The sequence below is a fragment of the Manduca sexta genome, chromosome 26 (assembly GCF_014839805.1).
Source record: "Manduca sexta isolate Smith_Timp_Sample1 chromosome 26, JHU_Msex_v1.0, whole genome shotgun sequence".
NCBI lineage: Eukaryota > Metazoa > Arthropoda > Insecta > Lepidoptera > Sphingidae > Manduca > Manduca sexta.
The window spans coordinates 7,511,580-7,536,956 of NC_051140.1; the positions used below are offsets into that span (position 1 = coordinate 7,511,580).

Below are 25,377 nucleotides of genomic sequence, written 5' to 3' on the forward strand. Positions count from 1 at the left end.
GGTAAAAAAATACGGTCTTTATTATATAACTAAATAGAATTACTACAGTCCATGGGCGGCGAATGCTGCTTATCATCAGGTGGATCACGTGCTCCTTTGCTTACTATGGAAATAAAAAAAAAAACAATTGATTGTACTCGCCTCGACAACATCTCTTGATAGTATATTGATAATTCTTCGACCTGGTTAAGACAAGCAGCACGTTTTACCTACGCTATGTTTATTATGTTTTTATTTTGTACTTATTTGGATTACAGCTCCAGTTCTGCATCGCATTTCTACATTCAGCCCAGTTGCTCTTCTACGACTGCGGCTATCCTCGCTGGTCTGTCGTGTTCACGCTACCCAACTCCATCTTTTTCTACTACCTCTTCTACGACTTCTACTACAAAGCCTACGGCAAACCAGAGAAGAAAGATAAATTAAAGACTGCTAACGGCCGTGTGAATGGAATCAAAGAGGAGAATGGACATCTAAAGATTGGCAACGGAGCACCAAATGGTATCGTGAGCGAAGAAAAACTAGAAAAAATCGATTAAGTACTTCGACTAATTATTTGTAAATAAACATGTCATAAGCTTATACCATTGTGTAATTAAGTAACGTATAATATAATTGAACAGGTAAATGAAGTAGAAAAAGTTGGTTAAACATTTTTTTTTAAAATGGACGTTTTAGCTAATCCAATGTATATAAAAGATAAATGTAAGTTGTTCAATATTTTAAAGTTAGTTGGTAATTGGTTTGCCATTTTGGAAAGTAGTATAATAATACGACATAGAAGTTACCACAGAAAACCTATCTGTAAAGTATTTTGAGAGTAAACGTACATTTAAGAACATATTTTTCATAAATCGAATAAGTGGACTATAATAACCTTAGTCTTTAATTTTTCAAGTCATCCACTAACGTTTTATACAATTAAAAACTTTTGTTTGTTACCACCCATATCGCCAAACGAACAAGCTTTGAACTGTAAACTTAGTATTCATTTCCTTATTGTATTGCCTTTATTTTTAATAAAAAAACGTCAACTTCACTGGTTAACTATATTTTTTATTATATTATCCGAAAGTTATCGTGAAAGAATTAAGTTTTAATCCAATAGCAATATGATAAAAATTTAAAATCTTTACCTTTACATTGTCAATTAAATGTATGCAAATTGATGCCACAATTTCGTCTTCCAATAATGTTGTATACGAAGACTTTTCCCAATTTAGATATTTTAATATACAGCAGATGTTACACTTGTAAGTTTTACTTACATAGGTTAGTTATGTAAGTAACTTGTAACTACTGAGGGCGCTGTTTCACAACTTCTGAGGGCGCTGTTTCACAATTTCTGAGTAAATGCTTCTCGTCACATAAATGTATAAGCCGATCAAATACAAAAGTCACAATATGCTCCCAGGTAAATGGTAATAAAACAGTACTATCTAAATTATGTATTTAATATGTTAATTGTCGAATGAAATTTACTTGAAACTTGGGAAACAGACTGTAATGTAAATAACTTCGTAAGCCAACTAGCTACAGTCACATACAAATTGATAACCTCCTTCTTTTTTGAAATCGGTTAATAAATGTGATATATGTATTAATGTTTCTGCAAACTCACGAAGTTGTTTACATTAGTACTTTTTTCGTAAGTGACTTATATAGTAAATTTTACAAATGTTACGTCTTCAAATGTCTAGCAAAAATTTATTAGCAATTTACTTTTATGTGAAGTTCGCTATTTTGTGGAACGTTTCTATGGTTTCGAATTTATTAACGTTATAGATTTTATTGTTTCGTAATCATATTTATCGTCAAAGATGATTTTTAAAAATCTCTAAATTTTATTCAAATTAATTGTGTTTTTCTAAGGGCAGGCTATAATGAGATGTGGTAGGCTTGCAATTGGGTTCGATTTCGATTGGCAAAATTGTATGAGTTTTGGAATCGTTAAATATAAGGCGGCGCTGGTTACAGAGGACATAACTAAGAAGCCTTTCTACAATCGTCAACGAAAATAGAAAAGAAAAGAAAACGTATGGGAATGACATATCGTAACGATAAATTAATCGCTAGGATCTGTCATTCTCATGCATTATGTTAGCGTTAACGATTATATAAAGATCTTGGCTATTGTTCCTGTTCGATCTCATTATGGAACAAATAAAAAGCACCGAACTGAAATTGCACCAAACTCGATATTCTAAATCATTCGTTCTTAGCCCCATTCTGCCCAACTCTTTCTTACGAGACAATAATATTATTGTAATTAAACAGACGGCGAAAATAAAGAAAAAAACAACCAAATAATAGACCATAGTATAAATGTGGTTTTATTTAAGTCTACTTTGTAACTTTCAACAAATCATAGATGGTTCTTAATTCGAAATACGAAAAGAAAGTTAGATCTGATATAGTTTTTTTGTTTAAAGGAGTATACGATAATTTACTTATTTCAACTAAGTATCTTATATCTTCCACTTAAATATACAATAGAAAAGTGTTTTTATACATTTTATAAATAACTACCTAAGACTTCTATAGATTTACGATTGAGCTCTGCAAAATACTGTTAAAGGCATTCATTAGAATTATATATTTTGCAATTAATTTTAAACAATATGATAATTTAAAATTTGTCTTCAAATGTGTAAGGAAAAAGTCAAAGCCTTTTTACATTGTGCGAGCTAGAACTTACATTAGACAGTTACTGACATTATTTACTTGCATGTTGTCTTTTGACCAATCAAGTGGTGACGTAGCATGATTTTATGCAAGTTAGAAATAGAACGAATGCCAGATTCTTATCGACTTGTTAACGGTACCAAGCTGTACATAAGACCGCCCGCTATATGACATTTTAGAATGTTGTTAATAAACTTCACTAAACAGTAACTGTGTAGTACTGATTAATCGGACCTTAATGATAGCTTGCACAGTGTAAACAGGCATTTACATTAATATTTTTCAAAGTTTGATTATTGTTGCAAAGATTTTTAATAGTATTTTTAGCAGCTGGTATCAATATATAGATGCATTGTAATTATTTCATTATCGAGTTTTGTAATATCCCATATTATAATTATGATAATGAACCTTATTAGTTTCATTTGATGTACCTATATTATGATAATGAAGTATACTGTAAGTATACTGTAGTTTGTGAGGATGGATGTATGTTTGTTCCTCTTTCACGAAAAAACTACTGAACGAATTTGGATGAAATTTTACAGTAATATTATATATACATCAGAATAACACATAGGCTACAATTATAATGATTTTGGGTAATTTGGTCATAATATAACGATACATATCAAGTAATGCGGAAAAAAATATCCCGGAAAACCCCATCACGCGGGTGAAACCGCCAGCAAAAGCGCAGCGCATACGCCTCGGTGTGAATTCGCTCGTAATTTGCCAGTGTGATAGGTGCTTATCTTTACTTGACTACGTATGAACAAACCGCACCATACTAATATAATACAATTATTATTCATTCCATAATTTACTCAGCTATTGATTTACGCACAAAGTAAAAATATAAAGCAAAATATTGGTCGATGAGAAAATTCGGTAGATAATAAAAAATAATATGAACATCTTCAATTATTATTGATAAAAATATGAATAATTAATTAAGACGGGTACTAATACTATATGTCCTCGTGCTAGTGTTTTTTTCCAACTGAGATTTCCAGATTCGATTGCTTGACATTGTCAAAGAATGTCAAGGGTAGGCCAATGAACTTTTTCTTAGACTTTCGCTGAATATAAATGTTTCGTAAGTCGGCTTTTATATAGTAATAAAAGATGGTTGTAAAAGTTGAGCGTCGCTTTAAAATTTATTCAGTGTCTCTCCATAAAATGAATGGTGGTAAGTCTCTCATATGTGAGAGTCCGCCTGGGTTGGTACCACCGCAATGTCTATTTCTGCCGCCAAGCAGCAGTGTGTAGTCACTGTTGTGTTCCGGTTTGAAGGACATTGTAGCCAATGTAACTACTGGATATAATAAGACAACATCTCATGTCTTAGGATGGCGAGAGCAGTTCAATACAAAACAATACGTTGTAATTCAAGGTGTCGGATGGTGTTTTTACTGTTTATCGGTCGTATCGCTTACGAACAGGCGAACGGCAAGCTCGTCTCGTTCTTCAAAACAATAAAAAAAAACTTTCGTCTATGAATGCTTGTATTAGACTAATCTTGTGACTGATTTGTGGTAATTATTTTGGCAAATATAAACCTTAAGCGTCAATTATTAATACTTACGATATCTCGAACATCGTATAAGATTTATTTGAAAAAGTTGTCCAGTATCAAAACACCGAGGTCGTAGTTAATAACTTATGAAGGAAAATTTACTTTTATCTGCTATGTTCATTATAAACAATCTTGGTCTTCTTAAGTGTAAAAAAATTTGCTGGACGTACTTTCAAAGTGACGCACTCATTAAATTAAATAATTTTAGTTATTCTTTTAATTCATATTAAAATATTTTTATTTTAAATTTAAAGTAATAATTTTAAAGATTGTTGGATTTACTGCAATTGCGAGGCCGGGCTGTATGCATTATTTTATACCCATCTAAATAGCGACTGCAGTGAACATGGTTAAACACTACCGGAGAGACTCGTTCTGACGTTTGCAGTCTCTCCGTAAAACCGGCCGGCATAATTATGACAACCCTCGAGTGCAGCGACGTCTTATGAGTCGTTATTACATTGGACTAAATAATTCACTTGTAATCATGATTATAATATAATTAAATTGCCGAGCTAATGGAAAAGAAATGCCACAGAATAAGCCTTATCTGTAAAGTATAGGATTATAGAATAAATATATAATAAAAAAAGTGGATTTTACTTACAATAATAAAACTAAGAGTTAAATAATAAATATTATTTTAATACAATACCTTTTTTTAAACGTAATAAATAAGCTATTAATTATAATATTACTTTAATTTTCCATATCATGGTAATTATTGTTTCCCCTAATTAAAACGCACACACACTTACAATTTCTATCTCGTCGAGGTAGGCAGAGGCGTAACATGCAGTTTTAATGTGTATTCCGTCCCATGATGTGATGAGAGCCGAGCCTATTGTCATATGGGCACAAACAAATTCTAGACTCCCGGCTGATTGCTTGAATATCACTGCCTAAACCGGAATTCGAACACGAGATTTCAGAGTGGTAATCATACAACGCTCGTAATATAACCAAGTCACCGAGGCAATCGTTTATAATAAATCGCAATCTTAATAAAATAATGAACCATTCCAAATTTGCCAATTTATGGGAATCGTCAAACAACCAATTTCTGTTTGCGACTTTTTAGTTTTTTCCCTTTTTTTTTCATGCTATAGGTTTCATTTTTTACCTAGCTTTAATAAGCTAAATTTTATAGCAACTGCAAAAAAAGGTAGCAAACAAAAATTACTTTTCCGACTGCCACAAATTAACAATTTTGAAATATGTCTTTATTTTATTAAGAGTGTGTTTCTTATCCTTACATATTATAAAACAGTCTCCCACCGTATCTGTCTGAGCGCAAGAAACTCAGAAGCTACTAAACAGATTTTACTGAAATATGTTTTTTTTTGTATTTTCTCCTGTTATCAACACCGGGGGAACCCTGCGAGTGGGATACTGGCTTCCCCCGGCTAAAGGACAACAGGGTACATGAGAGATATTGGACGGAAGAGGATGGGATTGTGCGGAGGGAGTATGGATATAGTTCGAGACCCTGGGAAGGACATATGCTTTATATCCGGGAAAAATATAACCCGGAGATTTATCCCGGAAAACACTATCATGCGAGCGAGCAAAAGCTGGTTTTAATCATAAAAAAGGATGCGCTAAGATAGCCACAACCTAGGACGTGGGATGCATTCCTTTATATATTACAATAATTCCTTTGTCTACTTAATTTTAATTACTTATTACTTTTAAATTTATTACAAAGTATTATTAAAAACCTTTAATCCCTTTAATAATTGCGTTTCACTCATTAAGTTTCTTAAATCATTCTTAATACGTCAAGCAATTACATATAATATAACGTGAAAACATTCTAGAAATAAAATAAACGTCACTATAACGGGACAAATACAAATTAAAGTACTAGAGAATACGAAGCTGTTATATTTTATACAAGCGATGTCGTATGAGTATATGATATGAGTTTTATAGTAAAGTGTAACAATTGATACAGTCAAAACAATTGGCTACTTGAAAGCTATCGGAAATGTGTTTACACGCCATTTTATACTTCTAACCTATTTCTAGAAAAGGGTAGTGATAAAATAATATACATTTTTTTGCTTTCATTTAAAATATCGTCGAAAACAGTTGATCACATGATATCTTGTTTTGACGTCATATTTTACCAAATGTTGTGACGATAAAATTAAAGTCTGACATAAAATATGACGTCACACGGCCCAATCACGGCCTCGTTCGCGTTTTGGGTTTTTTGAAATTAACAGATAAATACATGAAATTTATTTGCAATAATAAAGTATTTGCGGTTTATATTAATGCAAAAGAGATTGTTAGTATTGTTTGCGTACAAGCTATCATAATATACTCACAACACGTTTCATGTTTTATTGTTACAACTATCAAAAAGCCAATTCGTAGTCCGGTGGACAAAACTGACTTACTTATTACTTATTTTATAAACATTGATACTTGACAATTTGTCGCTAGATTACACGACGCAAACGAATATCAAATGACGTGGAGTGTCCATTAAATCTACGTTTTAAATCACATCTTGATAAAATTTACTACCCATATACTGTCCTATTGCTGGGCCTCCTCTACTACTGAGAGCGATTAGTCCACCACTCTGGCCTAGTGCGGATTTGCAGAATTCGCATACCCTCATAATTCATATAGAGATCTCAGGTATGCAGTTTTCCTCACAATGTTATCCTTCACCGTTAAAGCAAGTGATAATTCACACAGAATACACATATAACTTTAGAAAAGTTATAGGTGTGTGCTCTTGGGTTTTGAGCCTGCGAACATTTGCCGCAGCAATTCTTTCCACTTCTAAAATTAGTCTATTGCCACTTGAGGGTTAATCGCTTTCGCCAACCTGATCTAACTTTATATCTCAAGGGAGTATCCTTACTGACGAATGCATTCCATTCTTACGAGGATCAAACGTATCAACTATAGAATTATGATTATTTTTGTTATTAAAAGAATATTTTTATATACAAAATGTCGCGTCATCGATAGAAACCCAATTACAAATTTATGAGACAGTAATTTCTGATCACAAAATCACAATTTTACTTTATAAACCTTACAATACTATGGATTAGTCGTTCTTTATGCAATCTTCTGTGTAATTTATTGGAAGACTTTTGAGGGGTTTGGTGTTGATGGTCTGCTTCTGTAATTTCTTATTATAGCTCTGACGGTAGAAGTTGAGAAACAGTAGAAGGATGAAGGCAGTATTGCAGGAGACGAATATCGCAACACCCTTCGCAGGCGGGCACTCTGATGTCCTCACAGAAGCTATATACTGTATGATGATTGAGACGAACTGAATCTGTATGGGGAAAATAATTAAAAATATTTAGATCCAGAAAAAATATGTTTTGATATTAATTTTTTGGAAATAAATTTGTCGTTTTAAATAAAGTTCGCACATAGAGCGATATTGCAATAAATTTGTAAGCAGTGTTTATAAATATAATTTTGAAATAAGTGCAAATACACACACATATACACACTAACGCCTTTTATCTCTAAAGGGGTAGGCAGAGGCGCAACTGGTGTACCAACATTCCGCGGCATGTATTCCGTTCCACGATGTGAAACGCGCAAAAATTCTAGACTCCGGACTCCGGGAATCGAACCCGAAGCATTGCGGTCGCATATAAAAAATATCAAACTTAGTCCAATCGTTTCAATAAATTGTTCGCGGCATGCGAATATTTAGGTTTTTTAATTGATTTATTATTTACATTAATTTATTAAGTGAAAACGGATAAACAACGTTTGGGTAAGATTTTCTCAACAATACTACAATTAATCGAATTTAATGTGGCTGGATAACTGGTATCTTTTAAGTCCATTTAGATTTATTTTATTACTAGCTTTTGCTCGCGGCTTCGCCCGCGTGAAGGTGTTTTCCAGGATAAAATTCCACTGTTTGATAAAAGTCTTGCTACATATTTTCCCGGTACTTATAGGTTCAAACTAATTTTATCCCCAATCTATAATTTCAGTTCAATCAGTCGAAAATCTAAGAACATTTATACAAACTTTCATCCCCTATTTTATCCCCTTAAGGGTAGAATTTATCAAAATCCTTTCTTAGGGGATGCCTACGTCATAGTAGCTTTATGCATGTAAAGTCTTAGCCCGATCCGTCCAATGGTTTGGGCTGTTCCTTGATATATCACTGTCAGTCACCTTTGAGTTATATATTATATTAACAACTGAAGTTAGCTAAAATTGTGTTTCTCGAAGCCGACCACTATTTATGTACTATGTATTTTGAGACTATGCAATTTTGTCGCGTTCGCGATTCACTTTCACTTTTGTTGAGTTTCAGAACGCGATATTAGATCCTCCAACGCGCACGCGAATTTGAACTTTAAGCAGCGGTAATAAATTACAAATTGACTCTCCATTTTATTTAGAAAACGTTTGTATGGGAAATAGAAAAATGCTGTTTTGAGGATTTTCCCGGCAATTATTCGAATTTTTCTCACCTTTTAAACCTTCCCTAGACCTCCACGAATAATTCAAGACCAAGATAAGATAAATCCGTTCAGCCGTTCTCGAGTTTTAGCGAGACTAACGAACAGCAATTCATTTTTATATATATAGATTAATTTAATACAGCAATTACAACATTTAGAATCACTCGCCATGCGTCATGATCGCCCACTCATATATATTATACTTTGTGTGGCCTGAGATATTGCGATGGTCAACTATCCTCTTCCCCCTTTTGATTCTTATTGTATGAACAAATCTATTAAAACTGAATCAGAATATGTTTTTTATATAGTATACGTAAACAGCAACATGACCTCACTATACATGATGGTAGGGAAATGTGGTCCAGATAGAATGTCGGCTGATTAAAGATGGTTGCCAGTCGACACAATTATGCCGGCCTCTTTGAACTTGATATACACAGGCTCATATCAAAATTAGACACACATATGTGAGCCACCATCGCGGGTTTTAATATCTTGTATACGGTAGTCGCTAACTGAGGGGATATAAAATATATCCTACCACCAGCGAATAAAGTGGCCTCCATTTTTAAAGAAAGTATTTGTATAGAGGTTACTCACCAGCTGAAACTTGGTCATGTATTTCTTCCAACCCAAGTACTTCGCCACGTTTGGTCCCAGTGCTGCCAGGCCATAGTAAGTGTACATGAAGACATGAACTAATGAGTTTAGGAACCCTATGAAAATGAGAGTGTGCGACGGCCAGTATTTCAACAGCACCCAGGTCCCAATCACCATCACCGTGTGGTGGTATAAGTGGAGGAATGTGACTTGACTATCCTTTTTTCTCAACACAAAGAATATAGTGTCCAGCAGCTCCGTGAACTTGGCAGCTAGGTAGAGGTATGTTCCGAAGAGAATCTGAAATTTTGGGGTAAACTTACATTATCTGGTCGATAAATAAATTTCTGGGATAATTTGTGAATGCTTTAGCTTTTAATAACAATTGATCCATCTGTGTAATAATCTCAGGACTATATTTCTATTCACAGTCATTCCACATTGTATGTTTGTAAAACGTAGGTCGATATTTTAACTTTATTTTTCGGATGACTAACATCTTTGTCTGCCCCGTGACCATGAAGACTGCAAAGTTTTTGAAACGTCGGGAGAAAATTATAATATAAAAGCCCCGATAAAATACGCAATATGGTTTGATTTCCATGTCTAACACTTGCACAAACATAAGAAATCATTATTTTTAATACATCTTAATTATTACAAATACAGATAACCATCAAAAGTATGCATCTCAACTGTTTATAATGTGTAAGAAAAATATTAATACCGGCATTAAGGCAGATTTTTGTATGATAAATTACTTTATTTATGCTTACAATGTCTGCATTTTTCTATTACAATATTGTATATTAAATCTAGTAATTGTATATTAGATTGAATAACAATAGACGTACAGAGTGGAGGACAATTAAATCAACCTTGAACAGATAAACACGTCTGAACTTTGATCTGGAAAAATTATGTAAATGGAAATTTCATTATTTTAAAATGGAGGAAGCGAGAGAATTATGCCACAATCATGCAAAGTGGCAATCCATAGTCTCTGCCTACCTCTATGGGATAAAGGTGTGATATGTATGTATCAGTGGACAGAGACATTCCCGAAAGGGAACCCGACACAACATATAGTTATTAACATGAATGAATGCTGTCTGCAAATTGTTCTAATGATAATTTATTTCTATATAATGGGAAGCCGGCAGGAATCGGGTTATCTGGACCGTTCGCCATTGTATGTATGTCCATTTAGATTAACCAATAGTGTTACAGATTTACCTCCTTATTCATAGACGTTATTTATCTAAGGATGGAGCATTGCTATTATAACAAGTCTGTTTCTCATCTTTGTTTATCTGACGGCTTGCTGTTTGTTCTGCTTTGTTTATCTGATAGCCAACAAGATTTAAGTTGTATCTCAATATTAGCCAATCACAACATCCCTATGTCTACGCACTGCGAAGGGTGCCATGCCGTCAGCACTGAGAAACAGACTAGTTATCACAGCAATGCGTCCTTAGATAAAAACATTTACGAATAAAGGGGTTAAAATTTTATATTCGTTTATACTACTCGAAATTGTCATCAAAGCCACTATCTAAGTATTTTATATGAAGAAGACTATGTACAACTAATTATAATAAACAACAATTGTGATGCACATTCGGAATATATAAAATACATAATTTAGAACATAATTGTGTAGGTACAAAGAACATAAATGCGATTCACACATTAAGTTTTAATTGTCAATGTTAATTAAACATAAAATGTGTTGTTTGTCAAGAGTTGGCAAGATTAATATTATTGTTTATGTGCTATTTAGAAATAAAATTTTATATCGCATTACATCTCGTGTATACGTATACGTTAATTCTATGGAATGATTTTAAACGGTATTTCATGTTGGTAATAAAATACTGGCATTCTGCGTTTGTTAATATTTAAATATCGTCCATACTATTTCTGGTGACGTCGCATAGGGTCTATTGGTATCAAAAAGTCGTCGTTAACCAAATAATTTCATTTCAATACATACATATACAATCACGCCTTTTATTCCCAAAGGGTTTTTTTTTCTTTTTTTCCATTGACTCTATATGGGGTTTACAATTTCACTTAGTAACTAAGTATATTACTATTTCGTTTTAGTTCACGTTGTGTGAGGTTGTTTCGCGGTTTGATACGTAATTCGTTCCCTCAAATTAATTGCCCACAGGGCTTATAACAGGATTTTGTAAGTGTTTACTTTATCAGCATAATTCATCGATTATTATCTATATATATAAAAGAAAGTGGTGTTAGTTAGACTATTTATAACTCAAGAACGGATGAACCGATTTGGCTGAAAATTGGTGGAGAGGTAGCTTAGAACCAGGAGACGGACATAGGATACTTTTTATCCCGTTCCCACTGGAACGGGATGTGACATAAGACGTGGTAGAAGAAAGAAAAATTTGGTATGGAGATAGTATAAGACGCTGGGAAGGTTATAGGCTACTATCCCGGGAAAACATATAGTGGGACTTTTATCCCGTAAAACTCCTTCACGCGAGCGAAGCCGCGAGCGAAAGCTAGTTTCTATATAAAAAGCGATTCTATTTTTAAGTACTATAAACTTAATAAAAAAATATTTACTTACCTGATTCCGTGCATAATTTTCCTTTATGTAACATTTCTTCGGCACCAATCCCATTTGCGTCAGATTGTTAAAATACTAAAAAAATAATAAAAACATAATTAACGTCACGTTTCAAGAAAACAATACACTAATGGCAAGGTTAAAAGTTATCTGTTGGAAATGTTTAAAGGTGAAAAGATATTTTTAAATTATTTTCGGTTTTAACGTAATATTTTAGGTTGTTTGAATGTGCTAGTTCTTTAGACTAATATTTATGGCTGCGTTAAAAAAAAAATAAGTAGATTCAGTTCGGGCATCAAAGGCAAATACCCAAATATGTCCAACTCTTTAAATAGAGTTAATAAACTTGTGAAAATGTTTATAATTTACGAAGTATTTTTATTACAAATGACATCAATTCATTTGAAATAAATACGTTGGGGTTGTTCATTTAATTTGATTTTGAATTTATTTTGACATGGGCATTCCTGTCAAAAGCGTTATTCATAATTCCTGAAATATTTTTATAAATCTATTTAGAATGTTCGTTGATAGAATTTATCTTTCGGAGTTTATTGTTTTCTTTAAAACAAGACGATATATGACAAAGTTTTAATTATTAAAATTATATTATCTATGTAAGTGTATTATAATTATATTGTATATATTAAGGTATAATGATTGACGTAATAAATATTCTATAGACACGAACTTCCATATAAACTATTTGTTCAAAATCTGGAGCTAGAACTAAAGTTCGCTGCAGCGCTAAAACATCAAACGTCGTCTAATCTAACTTTTAAAACATGCACTAAAGCGCTTTAAATAGCAGTCAATTTTGACACAATACTGGTCAGTTTGAATGGATTGCAGTTCAATTCAATTGAATACAGTGAGTGTTCGGAATGCCACATCTAGTACATACATACATACATAACATCACGCATTTATCCCTGAAGGGGTATACAGAGGCGCAACTAGGGCACCCACTTTTCGCCAAGTATGTTCCGTCCCATGATGTGATGGGGGGCGAGCCTATCGCCATATCGGGCACAAATTCCAGACTCCGGGCTGATACTGAGTAGAAAAACCCAAATATCACTTTGCCCGACCCGGGATTCGAACCCAGGACCTCAGGGCGCTATTGTACCGGACATGCAATACAACTATGCCACCGAGGCATCTAGTACGTAGTACATATATATCGACGGATATAATATTTCGGTTTAACGTCAACGTGAAAGATAATGAACGCAGACATTTTGTTTGTATCGAAGCCTTGGCTTTTACTCCTTAGCCGTTCACTCTGACGCTCCAAGACCATGAAAATGAATTATGTTTATTATTGAAACTCACCCTTATTACTAAATACAATGATATCGCAACCTGCACTGCATTGTATGCTAGTAAAATATTCGTCAATTTGTATGCTTCTCTCTTTCTCATGAACGCCGGGCCAATTTTCAGTACAAACAGTAGATATACAGCTAAAATTATCACAATAGGTCCTAAAGATTCCATGAGGGGAAGTTCGTCTATTTCTGGATCTAAAATGAAATAGTAAAGATTTAGGAGAAAATAAATGTGTTTTAACAAGAGTGAGTTGAGATAGTTTTATTGGGATTGGAAAGGACTGCTGTGATGAAGGTCCGAAGGTTCAAAATCTCGTGAACCTCTTTCTGTCCTTTCGCAGTTACGTATATATAAATAGTTCTCGTTCACATTACTTCTTAAAGAAACATAGTGAAAATCTACATTGATCTTAAAAATGTTACATTTGAATTTCGAATTATTAATGAGTGGGTACTTCTACGCGGCAATGCTCATTCAGGGCTAATTTGTTAATTGTTTGATTAAAGTTATCCATAAAATACAATATAACCTAATTAATTGCATAAGTCGTACAACAGTCATTATTAACGGGTTTTTGTTTTTCTTTATCCGACGAATAAATTTTATTTTAGATTGAAAAGTCATCCCTAAAGCAGCAACTGTTAATTAATGGATAATATCCTTCTCATCCAGGGAACATGGTGAAAATTATACGTTCATCACAGTACAGGCATCAGTCCAATCCATAATCTTGGTATGACTAACAGCCGTTTTCAATTATAATCGATCGTTTTATTCGATCTATCTAAAAAATGGACCAATCAGAACAAAGTATATTGTGACATGCTTTCAAATGAATTATTTTGATTGGTTAATTTTCGGAATCGGATTGAAGTTTGAGATTGGGATTGATTATTGAAAGCGACTGAAATACTTGATCGCATACCGTGAGTATACATATGCATTGAGAAATAGAAACAGAAAGTGACTGGTAACCTCAGTTCAAGATAAACTGAAATAATGGTAGATTGAATCAATGAATAATGGTAAATTTAATCCCATGGGGAAATCATAAGAAATATCTGAAGTTTGTTATTTTGTATGATTATCACTATACATTTATATACAAAATGTGTTCCCATTTATGTTCCCCGCCTTTTAAAACGTGTATTAGTATCTTTTAATCAGTAAATACAGTAGTATTTACTGATTAAAAGATTACTGATTAGTAAATAGTGTTCCTACTAACTAGTCAGTAAATTACTATTTTATAGTTTTATAGCATTGACCATCGGGTTATGTTCTTTTTAAGTTAAAAAATCATAGTTGGACTTACTTTACTGGTATTCTATATTTCAAATTGCAATTGAATTATGTAAATTGCCTTAGCGACATTTGTCGAACTGAGTTGCGCCAAATGATATTAAGAAAACCGTGTGTAAAAAAATGCAATTTGCATAGCGTCTATATTATTATTCTACGTGATTTATATTTTGATTAAGAGTGTAATGAAGATCAATAAACACACATATTCGTTTAATTAGTAATTATAGTTTATGCAGTAATAAATGTAAATTGCTGACTCAATAGACGAAATAAAATTGTAAGGAATACTTACATCTACTCTTGTTTAAGTCCCAGTAAGGGCTTTTTAATCCAAGGCTTATACTCATGATAGTACGATAATATCACAGCACTCTGAAAACGAGAAATAATATTAGAAAAAGAACTTTGTTTTATCAAAATGTAATTAATATATTGTGACGACTTGTCGAAATGCACTCAGTGATGGAAATGAATTTAAATAATATCTAAAATTTACTTAATGAGGTACTTTCAGGTCATTGTCTAATGATCGAATTTCGAAATAAATTGCATTCATGTGTCTCGTCAAAAATTTATATTTGAAATCCGTGTTCTTCTGAGGTTGAACGTTTATCGGAGAAAATTTGAATAATTTATTTTAATTTTGGATTTAGTTTTCGATTTAAGTTTTATTATTAAATTATAACTTTGTCATATGTGTCTCTTTCTGCTGTTGAGCGACACCGTGGAAGTGTTGGATTCCGGTGTCAAAAACGTTGTTGTTACTATGATTAATTTTCTTACAGGCCCGATTAAGTCCAGTGGAATACTGGACCTTATGGTAAGTGGAGTAGAGTGAAGATAGAATGACCAGAGATGATTATCCCTTGCCGTTGCATAACTATGTGCCCCTATTTGAATAGGATATACAGGCTGATACCGGAACGTAACATTTACGTGGACCTCTATGTATGTGTATTGTGTACGGTGGTCGCTATCCGGGTAGATATAAATATTTTCCTATCAGCATTGCTTGCCATTATAAAACTTAGTACCTACAGTTTCAAGAGATTATAGCGCGTGCATTGCTTTATAATTTTGTGTCACTACTGGTTGCCAAGGCAGTGACCATCAACCGAGCTACTTGTTAGTGGCATCACAAGTTGCTCTGTACCTGTATATGCGAGGTTTTACTCAAAATTCTGACTGTATAACAGCCATTTCTGATACAATATAACCAGTATTACCTTCTAAAATGTCTTCTGGCTATTAACGAAACGATTAATATTATTACAGCCCTTTCAGGCATAAGTTTTGACAGACTTACAAACAGACACAAAAATCTTCCCTAAAGTTATGATAATGTAGTAATCAGAGCAAAAACGGAAGGATTTAAGCCACTTTTTTGAAAAATATAACAAAGATTTGATTTGTTTTTACCGACTCCAAAAATGGAGGAAGTTCACAATTTATTTTGTTTGTTTTTATGTTTGTTACTTCAGAACTCAATTTGTAATTGAAAGAATATATTTCAATTAATTAAACATACTTTTCAGGGATAGGTAGAAATATAACACCTTAGTGCGATAGCCGTACCGCATATGCAACACAACTATGTCACCGAGACAGTCTAATTCTTAGTAAAAAAAGTCAAAAATGAAAAACTTTGAGAATAAAAAATTAAACCGCCAATCAAAAACCATTAATAACCAAAAATAATTTAAATATACTGGATACCAATTGGAGTCTGTGACTTCGGTCATGTATCAAAAGCTATTCCAGCTTCAAATTACCCCTAATCGTTGTATAAATCTATAGTATTATCTACACGATGTCAGCGCCATCGTCTGCCAACGATGGAGCCATAATCTAAAAATTGAATTGAATTGAATTCATGCCAGCGCCATCTTTTTACATAATATCAGCCCTGTATTATAGTACTATTCCACTGTTGGGCATGGGCCTCCTCTATTACTAGTCCACCACGCTGGCCTAGTGCGGATTGGTAGACTTCACACACCCTCGAAATTCCTATAGAGAACTCCTCAGGCATACAGGTTTCCTCACAATGTTTTCCTTCACCGTTAAAGCAAGCGATAATTCACAAACAAAACGCACATAATTTTAGAAAAGTCAAAGGTGTGTGCCCTTGGGATTTGAACCTGCGGACATTCATCTCGGTAGGCCGTTCCAGAACCAACTAGGCTATCGCCGCTTTTATTACATATTCAATCATAAATATAATTCATCTAGTTCAGGTCCAGTTGGTGAATATCATTAAACAATTCTAGCGAATTGTTTATAATTTTAATCATAAAATATTTAAACGATGTTAAAAGTCTTGCAGAAATGTTTGATATTTTATGTATTTATTGAGGAATTCGAATGATCGTGTGGCTTAATGATTTCTTATGTTAACTCGAATGTTATACATTGAAATAAAACTATTTTGCGAATTTTATCGCGATTTTTATATAATAATTTCCTCCCGACGTTTCGAAGACTGCAGCTTTCGTAGTCACGGGACGGACTAAGGTGTTGGTCACCCAAAAGTCGAAGATCAGACATGTCTACCTATATTTTACAATTATACAATTTTTTTTTTTTTTTTTTAATTTTGCTGTCGCCGGTCCGATCTACGCAGAATGAGCTCACAGTGTCTTGAAGTCTGGCAGCCGGTCTATTGGGTTCCGATTTAATTGAATGTAGAACGGGATTTCAGGCTTGTCCAAGCTATCAAGCATCTTCTCTATTAACATTGAAAAGTAATTTTAATTTCAATAGCCTCAAGAATCATCCCAGGCAAGAATCAGTGTCCTTTGCGAAAAATAATAATATAAAAACCGTGATAAAATCCGGAAAATAGTTTTATTTCAATGTTTTACATTCGTGTAAACAATTAATCAAAGCTATTTAATTGACTTAGTCTGGCTACTAATTACACTTTTTATTAATTTTAATGTTTATAATATTAAAATAAACAAAAACGCAGTCTGTTTTCATTGTTCGCTGCTGAGCTACGTAATGGGCATTGCTATTTGTTTCAAATAGGTTAGGTAGTAAATTATAATTCACGTGTTTTAAACACTATTTTTATGCATAATTACTCCTTATATACGTTCGACATTGTAATAAAACTACTTTCAAGAGTTAATGAATGTCCTTCCCACGACTTGAAACAATAAATATATCTCATCGTTTGAAGACGGTAGTTAAAAATTTCCTTCTAGAGTAATTTTTTAACATTACATTTAACAACAGACATTTCCACATCTGGTACAGTGACAGCAATTTTGTACCTGGATTTAACAAATGAAAAACCTGAGGCTTACCATGTATAATTCGAGAGGTCAATGCTCTACATTGAAGCATGAATGTTTCAATGTTTTAATGCACTTCATATTGCATATATGGCAATTTTAAATATCAATGCCCTACATCATGATCGAAAATAATTTTGACTTTGAACTCAATACATACGTAATTAAATAGAAAGTGTGAGATTAATGGGATTTTGTAAAACTAATCAGTCAGGACTAATGTACACTTTTTTATTGTTTTGAATGACGAGACGTGCTTGCCGTTCGCCTGATGACAAGCGATACGACCGCCCATAAACAGTAGAAACACCATCCAACATCTTCAATTACAAAGTATTGTTTGGTATTCCACTGCGCTCGCCATCCTGAGACATGAGATGTTAAATCTTATTATGTCTGTAACACTGGCTACAATGTCCTTCAAACTGGTACACAACAGTGACTACACACTGCTGCTTAGCGGCAGAAATAAACACAGCGGTGGTACATACCCTAGCGGACTCTCATATATGAGAGAAGGGACCTTACTAGACTTTTATGGGTCATTTTGACATTGCATTAATAAATGAAACCTCATACTGTCGTGACGTATGCTAACATTGTGCCAAAACATCCATGAATAACGAAAATTTCCACAAAAATAGCTGCTTTACTTTCTTATTTTTTTTAAATATTTAATATTTCAATGCAAATATAGCGTGTCCGTGACAGTATTTCGGATTGTAGGGGTGATGTTGTCGCTGCGACGGAATTTCTTAAAGCAGTAAGGCTTATCAGAATAGGGGCGACCAAAAAAAAAAACTGTAAATTGAAATTGATTTTGTTTGAAACTTGAACGTATTTATCACTAAGTAACACAATGTTAGGTAGTTGTTTATTAGAAGTAAACCGCGGAAACCACGGAAAAGATTTCAATGAATGTATACAAATTGTAAAACCTGCCATAATATTACGTAAGTGTCGCGTTCCGCGATAAGCCTGTATACATCTGGTTTCAAATGGACCGGCATAATTGTGTCGACTGGCGAGGGATAATCATCTCACGTCAATCACTCTATCGGGTACCCACTCCGGTTACCATAAAGTTCAGTAGTTCAGAATAAACAAATCTCAATAAGAATTTTATACGCGGAAAGGTCTAAAGAAGCACATCTATTTTACATTTTTATTAGTAATTTTCAGTTTATTTTATGAAATTATTTTTTTTATTAAGTTTTGCATCAAATTTGTAGGTACTTACATATTAATTTTTTATTGCATTAAGAGATTGCATAACCATAAGAAAAAATAAATCCGTATTACTATGCAAATAGTATTTTTACATTTTAATCACAATGCAAAATAAGAGCATCATTAATTGTAAGTGATTCACGCATGAATTAATATTTTCTTAAAAATCACCTTGACTTTAATTATTTTTCATTTTGAAACACCTTGTTGCAATTTCTCAGTAACATTGCAAACGTCTATTTAAACAAAATGAAACACCGGCAAGGCAAACTTTATCGCACATAATTATCTGTAAGTAATTTGTTTATAAAATTAATTACCTCTTGCTAACAAGTAGAAGTATGTTACTTAGTTTATAATAATTATTTTTTAACAAAGGCTATCGAGCAATGCCGATAATGTTAAGTCACCTGAAACATCGAACAGTAAAGGTAGAATAATTTAAATGCCATGCCATTCAAATTATAAGAAAATATGGGTTATAGGAAGAGGAAAACGATTCCATGGCCTTTGTAAATTTTATTGCTTTAGGAAAGGCAAGAGCATGTTTTCACCTCAAGTATTTTTTTAATAAGACTTCGATATTCGATACAACCTTGGTGGCACTACCATTGAGGTTTATAAACATTTATGCTTCCAGCAGAGCGCTATCCATTCAAACGAATGATCCAGATTCAAGATAGACCAGCATTTTTTGTAAAAAAGGAGCGAATTTTCAACAAAAATGTCTCTGACTTCGTCACGAAAACGCAAATTCACAAGTAGATGAACGTTTGCAAAATTTTGACCGCATTCTTACTTTACCAAACCATGTGGGGTTTTTGACGCATATCAAGGTTTACGTAACTACCTTGGCAAATTTTACCTCAAGTCGGCCCGAAACATGTGTAAACATATTAATTTAATGTAGGTATATTCGTGCTGAACTGAGGGACTTCGTTAAAGGATTAAGGCAGTATACATTAAAATGTTTATTAATATTCCTAAATACAAATCATTTACTTATGTTTATTTAAAATATGGTGTTTGCCCAGATTTCCTTTGTCGATTATTTTATACTAGCTTTTGCTTTTGGTCAAGCCTGCGTGAAAGATTATTCCGGGATACTATTTCCATACCAAATTTCATCGATATCCGTTGGGTAATTTTTCAGTTAGTCGCGTTCAGCCACACTATTATTTTATAATAATATATTTATTTAGAACTTTTTAAGTGGAATAATTCCGTCACGTTTACGCAGCGCACGCAACAGACTCTCAAAAAGAATAAATGTTCCTTCGTAAAACCTTTTGTTCGGTAGTCGCTATTTAGGCGGATATATCAAAAACCACTATAAACCAAAAAAATAATTTAACATTACCTATATACTGGTTATCAATTTTGGCGTCGTTGTTAAATAAAAATTGCCTAATAAGCATCATCTTTGGGATAAAAAAGAATCATAAAAATCGGTTCACCCAGTCAAAAGTTCTGAGGTAACAATTATAATAATAATTTTCGATCTGCAACCCGCATTAGGCGTCACCAAATATTTTTTTGCAACTTCTATCAACGGAAATATTAGCAAATAGTAAATACTGGATTGCTGTATCTTTGCAATTGTAGTTTAGCCTTGCGTCCCACGCGTCATTTTCACAAGGTATTGCAAAGATGACATTGTAAATTTATAATTAATCTGGTTAAAGTTCGCGCATTACAGCATGTCTAATCTAATTTTACTGATAATTTATTGTAATTGACTCTAGTGGTTAGAGTGACGTCATGGCCATTTAATCTAAGGAGAAAGATGGAACGAATTATGCAAAATATTATGCAAAAACTTGAGCTTTCTAAAATTCTCTAAAACCCAAAAAAATATGACTCAAATTCCCTTATAGCAGGTTACAATACTAAAACTTCTTTTATAAATAAAATTTCGAAACAGCTCAATGCTGTGCAAGCATAAATTTTAAACTTTCGGTTGTTACTGCAGAAAATCCATATCGCTTTGCTCGACCGGGATTCAAACCGGAGACCTCAAAGCGGTGGTACCACGAACCCAATACATTGAGGCAGTCGCCACAGGGGCAAAAAATATTATAATTTATGGAATATAAGTACATCTTATTACCTCGAGGCACGGCCATTGTAGAAAGTTTTGGGGAAAAATATTATTAAAAATGATTCAACCGGTTCAGTGTGTAACCTCGCTAAAGGTCGCGTTTCCTGGGACTCGTTTCGAGAAAGCAAAAGCAGATTCAATTAAGTCATAACAACATACTCTTTAGGAAGTGAATCTTTGAAGGCGCCTATATTAATGAATGTTTATATTTTACCATTCATTGCAGTTTTACAACCGAATACTTGTTTTAGAATTACGGATTAAGGTTTGCGAATTAATAGACTACCATTTTAAATAATAATGGAATATCTATAGTAATATAAAAGCGAAAGTCTGGTTTTTATGCTTTCATAGCTATTACTTTTATTTTAATCAAATACTGGTGGCAGGTCTCTCATATGTGAGCGACCGCCTAGGTAGGTATCCCCGCAATGTCTATTTCTACCGTCAAGCAACAGTGTGCAGTCACTGTTGTGCTCCAGTTTGAAGGACATTGTAGCCAGTGTAATAACTGAACATAATAAGATTTATCATCTCACGTGTCAGGATGGCGAGCGCAGTGGAATACCAACAATACTTTCTTATTCAAGGTGTTGTATGGTGTTTCTACTATTTATGGGCGGTCGCATCACTTACCACCAGGCGAATGGCAAGTTCGCCTCGTCATTCAAATAAAATAATAATAATAATAATAATATCAGCCCTGTATTATATACTTGCCCACTGCTGAGCACGGGCCGGGCCGGGCACGTGTTTCTACTGTTTTTGGGGGGTCGTATTGCTTAACATCAGGCGTTATTCAAAGCAATAAAATTAAAACTTGTCCGTAAAGAACGAACCCCAAGAATAGACATGGAATACTTTATACATTTGTTACAAATCGAAGTCCACGCGAGCGGAGTAGCGAGCAAAGGCTAATGTTAATTGAAAACTTTCATCATCAAACAACGGATATATTTTATCACTTGCTCTACTTATAATTGCAAATGAAATAAACGCCCGCATTTACAATCAAATGTTTCAATTTAATTGATCAATTAAAACGATGATCTGCTGAATTGCACATTGGAGTAAGTCAAGGTAATTTTGTGACATTTGAATTGCGCTAGAACTTTTATGATACAAACAACATGACAACCCATTTTTATATTATCAAACCGATGGCCCCCAAGTACAAAATCTCATCTGCAAAATGCCTACTTGCAGTATGAAAGTTTTAAGTTTGTGAAAATATAAATAACAATTATTTGTTTCAAAACTATTGATTGTAATCAAAACTTAATTTATTTTATTTTCACTCAACTTAAAACCTTCATACTGCAACTAGACATTTTGCAGATGAGATTTTGTTCTTGGGGACCGTCGGCTAACATATCATTACTTTTTATTAAGTCAATATAGCATACAAATAATTGGTTATATTATTTAAAAAATGTCATGTTGCTACTCAGGTAATGCTAGGATAGCGTATTACTTTAAGAATACCGCATAATGGTGATGGGTTCATTTTTATGTTTCACGTCATGTCGCCAATCGCCGTTGAGGGAGCTAATCAAGCAACCGATATCAAAGTAACGTAAAATATACGGCAGTGGCGATTGGTCTATATAAACTGATTTCTTCCGGCTTCCCTTTCGTATTGTATTGTATTGTATTATATTGTATTGTATCAGCCCATAATGTCCTAATGTTGGGCAAAGGTCTCCACAGGATCATTCTATGAGTCACGATCCTGCGCTATGGCGGACACATTAACTTACATAAAATTTAATTATCATTAGAACTTAAGATTATTTTTCCGATCCACGGGAGAGACCTCGAAGGCTGCAGTCATCGATACGTTGAGAGGAAATTAAAATATAAAAACCGTGATTAAATCCGAAAAATAGTGTCATTTTAATCTCTAACATTCGCGTAAACATAAAAAATCATTATCATTAGAACGATTTGCAGACCGGATTTTCGCACATCAGTACTTATTTGTTGCTCCGGGTTCTCTTTCAGCACATTTCATTCTTTGCCACTAGACACTAGTATACGGCTACCAAAGCTATTCTTTGTTTAGAACGCCCATAATTTAAAAGAGACGAATTTACCTCTGTGGACTGTGACCTTACATAATACCTCATTAAGGAAATGACTACAAATTTGTCGATAATAAAAAAAAAACTTTGCACAATTAAATAAAATGACGTCATTGCAAAAATATCGTAAAAAATATTTACGTGAAGCAAAGTAATAAAAAAAAATGACAATTATACAAGTTTTAAATTAATTTTTATTGAAATAATTACAGTTGCTTTTATATTATTGCATTTATTTTTGTTTATAATTAGGTAAATAATTTGCTAAAATTAAATTAATTAATATTTTTGAATCTGGGTACCTACAGTATATGAAAGATTTTTGTACTTTGATAATTAAAAATATTATGTGTTAAATTATAATATTTTAGGCATGATTACTTAGCTTTTGGAAAAATTAGGGGAAAAATTAAAGACGTTATGTTTTAAAAAAATAAAGTTTTGTAGTAAATTATCTTTATGTGTAATATTAATATTTTTTAGTAACTTTAAATATTGTAGTATATTTAGCAAGATAAGTTGTACGTGGTACATATTAATTCCATGTAAAATACTCACTGCGAAAAAATATAATAACAAAACTAACTTAGACCACACTTTGAAACACAATTACTATTTTGTCAATAAAACAAGAGTTTAAAAGGAGCTGAGAAAATTCCGATATAAAAAACGAAATCCTTTTCGTGTTAAGTCCGTCAACTTGCAACTCTCAATGAAACAAGCATACAATATTTGCCGGCTTATACCGACAATACCCTCAACAATACAGTCGTGTACATAAGTGTTTGCAACTTGCTTATCCTCTCGTGTATCAATTGTCAAACATATGATGATGATGATGACTTATAACGCAGCCCAGCACTAAAATTCAAATTTGTGTATATAATCCAATCGGAAACAAGGTATAGGTAAGGCAAAACTAATACTTACAGGTATAGTTTTTATACTGTATTCTAATGGCGCGTAAGTATTCATTTCTTTTCCGCATGAGTTAAAAAAGTAAACTTCAAATAACCTCTGTCAACCTGCTTTAAGTGATCTCTTGATCGCTACTTGTTTATTAATGTTTATGACTGTACTGCCGAACAGATAAGTAGGTCCAATTAAATGCGTCATTATAAAGCATATAAAAATATGGAATATGTAATTCTTAGACTGTAGACATGGATGTCCTAGGTTTGATTACCTGTTGGGGTTTTCTAACACAATTTGCCTGAATTAGATCACTAAGAGTGTTTTTTTTTTGCATTGGACCCCGCAGTCAACATCTGGGGCTGCGAATGGGATACTGAAATCCCCAGGCTTAACGACTGCAGGGACCTCAAGGAAATTTAGGATATTTGACGAAGGAAGTGTGGGGCAAGGTGAAGGAACCATTTAAGGATAAGAGGACGAGAGAAAGCAAGGAAATGTTCAAGAGCACTCATAGGTCTTAATGTGAATTGGCAAACATGAGGCATACACACTTTATTGTATGCATAGGGCCGCGACGAATGTTCCCTCGTGTATGAGCGTATATTAGGTAAGGAGACGGAGCGCCAGATCTAGTTCGTAGTAAATATGATATCGATGCTTCTGACCGAAAAATTTCACTAACTTTCGCAATTATAATGTTAGTAAGAAGATAAGTTACAAATAAAATTGTAGACTAGTAGATTTTTTTTACTAGGGCCAAAAAACGTTTCAGTCATGGGATCCCGGGCCGCAAGCGAGAAATTATTAGTTCATAAATAAAACGTAAATCAAAGGTAACGATGTATTTACTTTATTAATAAAAAGAAGATTGAAAAAACTATAGATACTTTCACTTCTTTTTAATACATGGTAATCTTGACGATAAGAAATTACTAGCTAGTTTTTTGTCTTTTAGCTCTGACCCCCGAATCACTCGTTCTCTTATAGGCGCGAAATTTATAATATAACGAAGCATAGCCACTTCAAGTGGGCCAATCAAAAAGGCCCGGCGGGCCGCAGGTTGAGTATAGCTGCTCTATATAGTAGTAGGAAAGTGCAGGTCAGCCCTGGATTTGTAAATGGGCCGTACAGGCCGCGGCCTATGGCGGCAGCCTTTTAGGGTCGGCAGATTTC

The 25,377-nt window shown here is 33.5% G+C and overlaps 2 protein-coding genes across 3 annotated transcripts in view; one reads left to right on the forward strand and one right to left on the reverse strand.

Annotated features, from left to right (window-relative positions):
* LOC115453591 (elongation of very long chain fatty acids protein 7) overlaps nt 1-3,095 on the forward strand; it is a 41,582-nt gene extending 38,487 nt beyond the window's left edge. For both annotated transcript variants that reach the window (XM_037443553.1, XM_037443554.1), the window contains exon 6: nt 258-3,095. In XM_037443553.1, coding sequence (XP_037299450.1) covers nt 258-539 — 282 coding nt within the window. In that variant the 3' untranslated portion in view covers nt 540-3,095. The remainder of the gene's footprint in view (nt 1-257) is intronic.
* Nucleotides 3,096-6,128: 3,033 nt separating this feature from the next.
* LOC115454780 (elongation of very long chain fatty acids protein-like) lies at nt 6,129-23,994 on the reverse strand. The gene is made up of 6 exons (XM_037443035.1): nt 23,848-23,994; nt 14,868-14,947; nt 13,274-13,464; nt 11,939-12,013; nt 9,340-9,639; nt 6,129-7,574 (listed from the first exon to the last, which is right to left on the reverse strand). The coding sequence occupies exons 2-6, from the start codon at nt 14,920-14,922 to the stop codon at nt 7,341-7,343; spliced, it is 855 nt and encodes a 284-aa protein (XP_037298932.1). The 5' UTR covers nt 14,923-14,947; nt 23,848-23,994; the 3' UTR covers nt 6,129-7,340.
* Nucleotides 23,995-25,377: the final 1,383 nt, after the last annotated feature.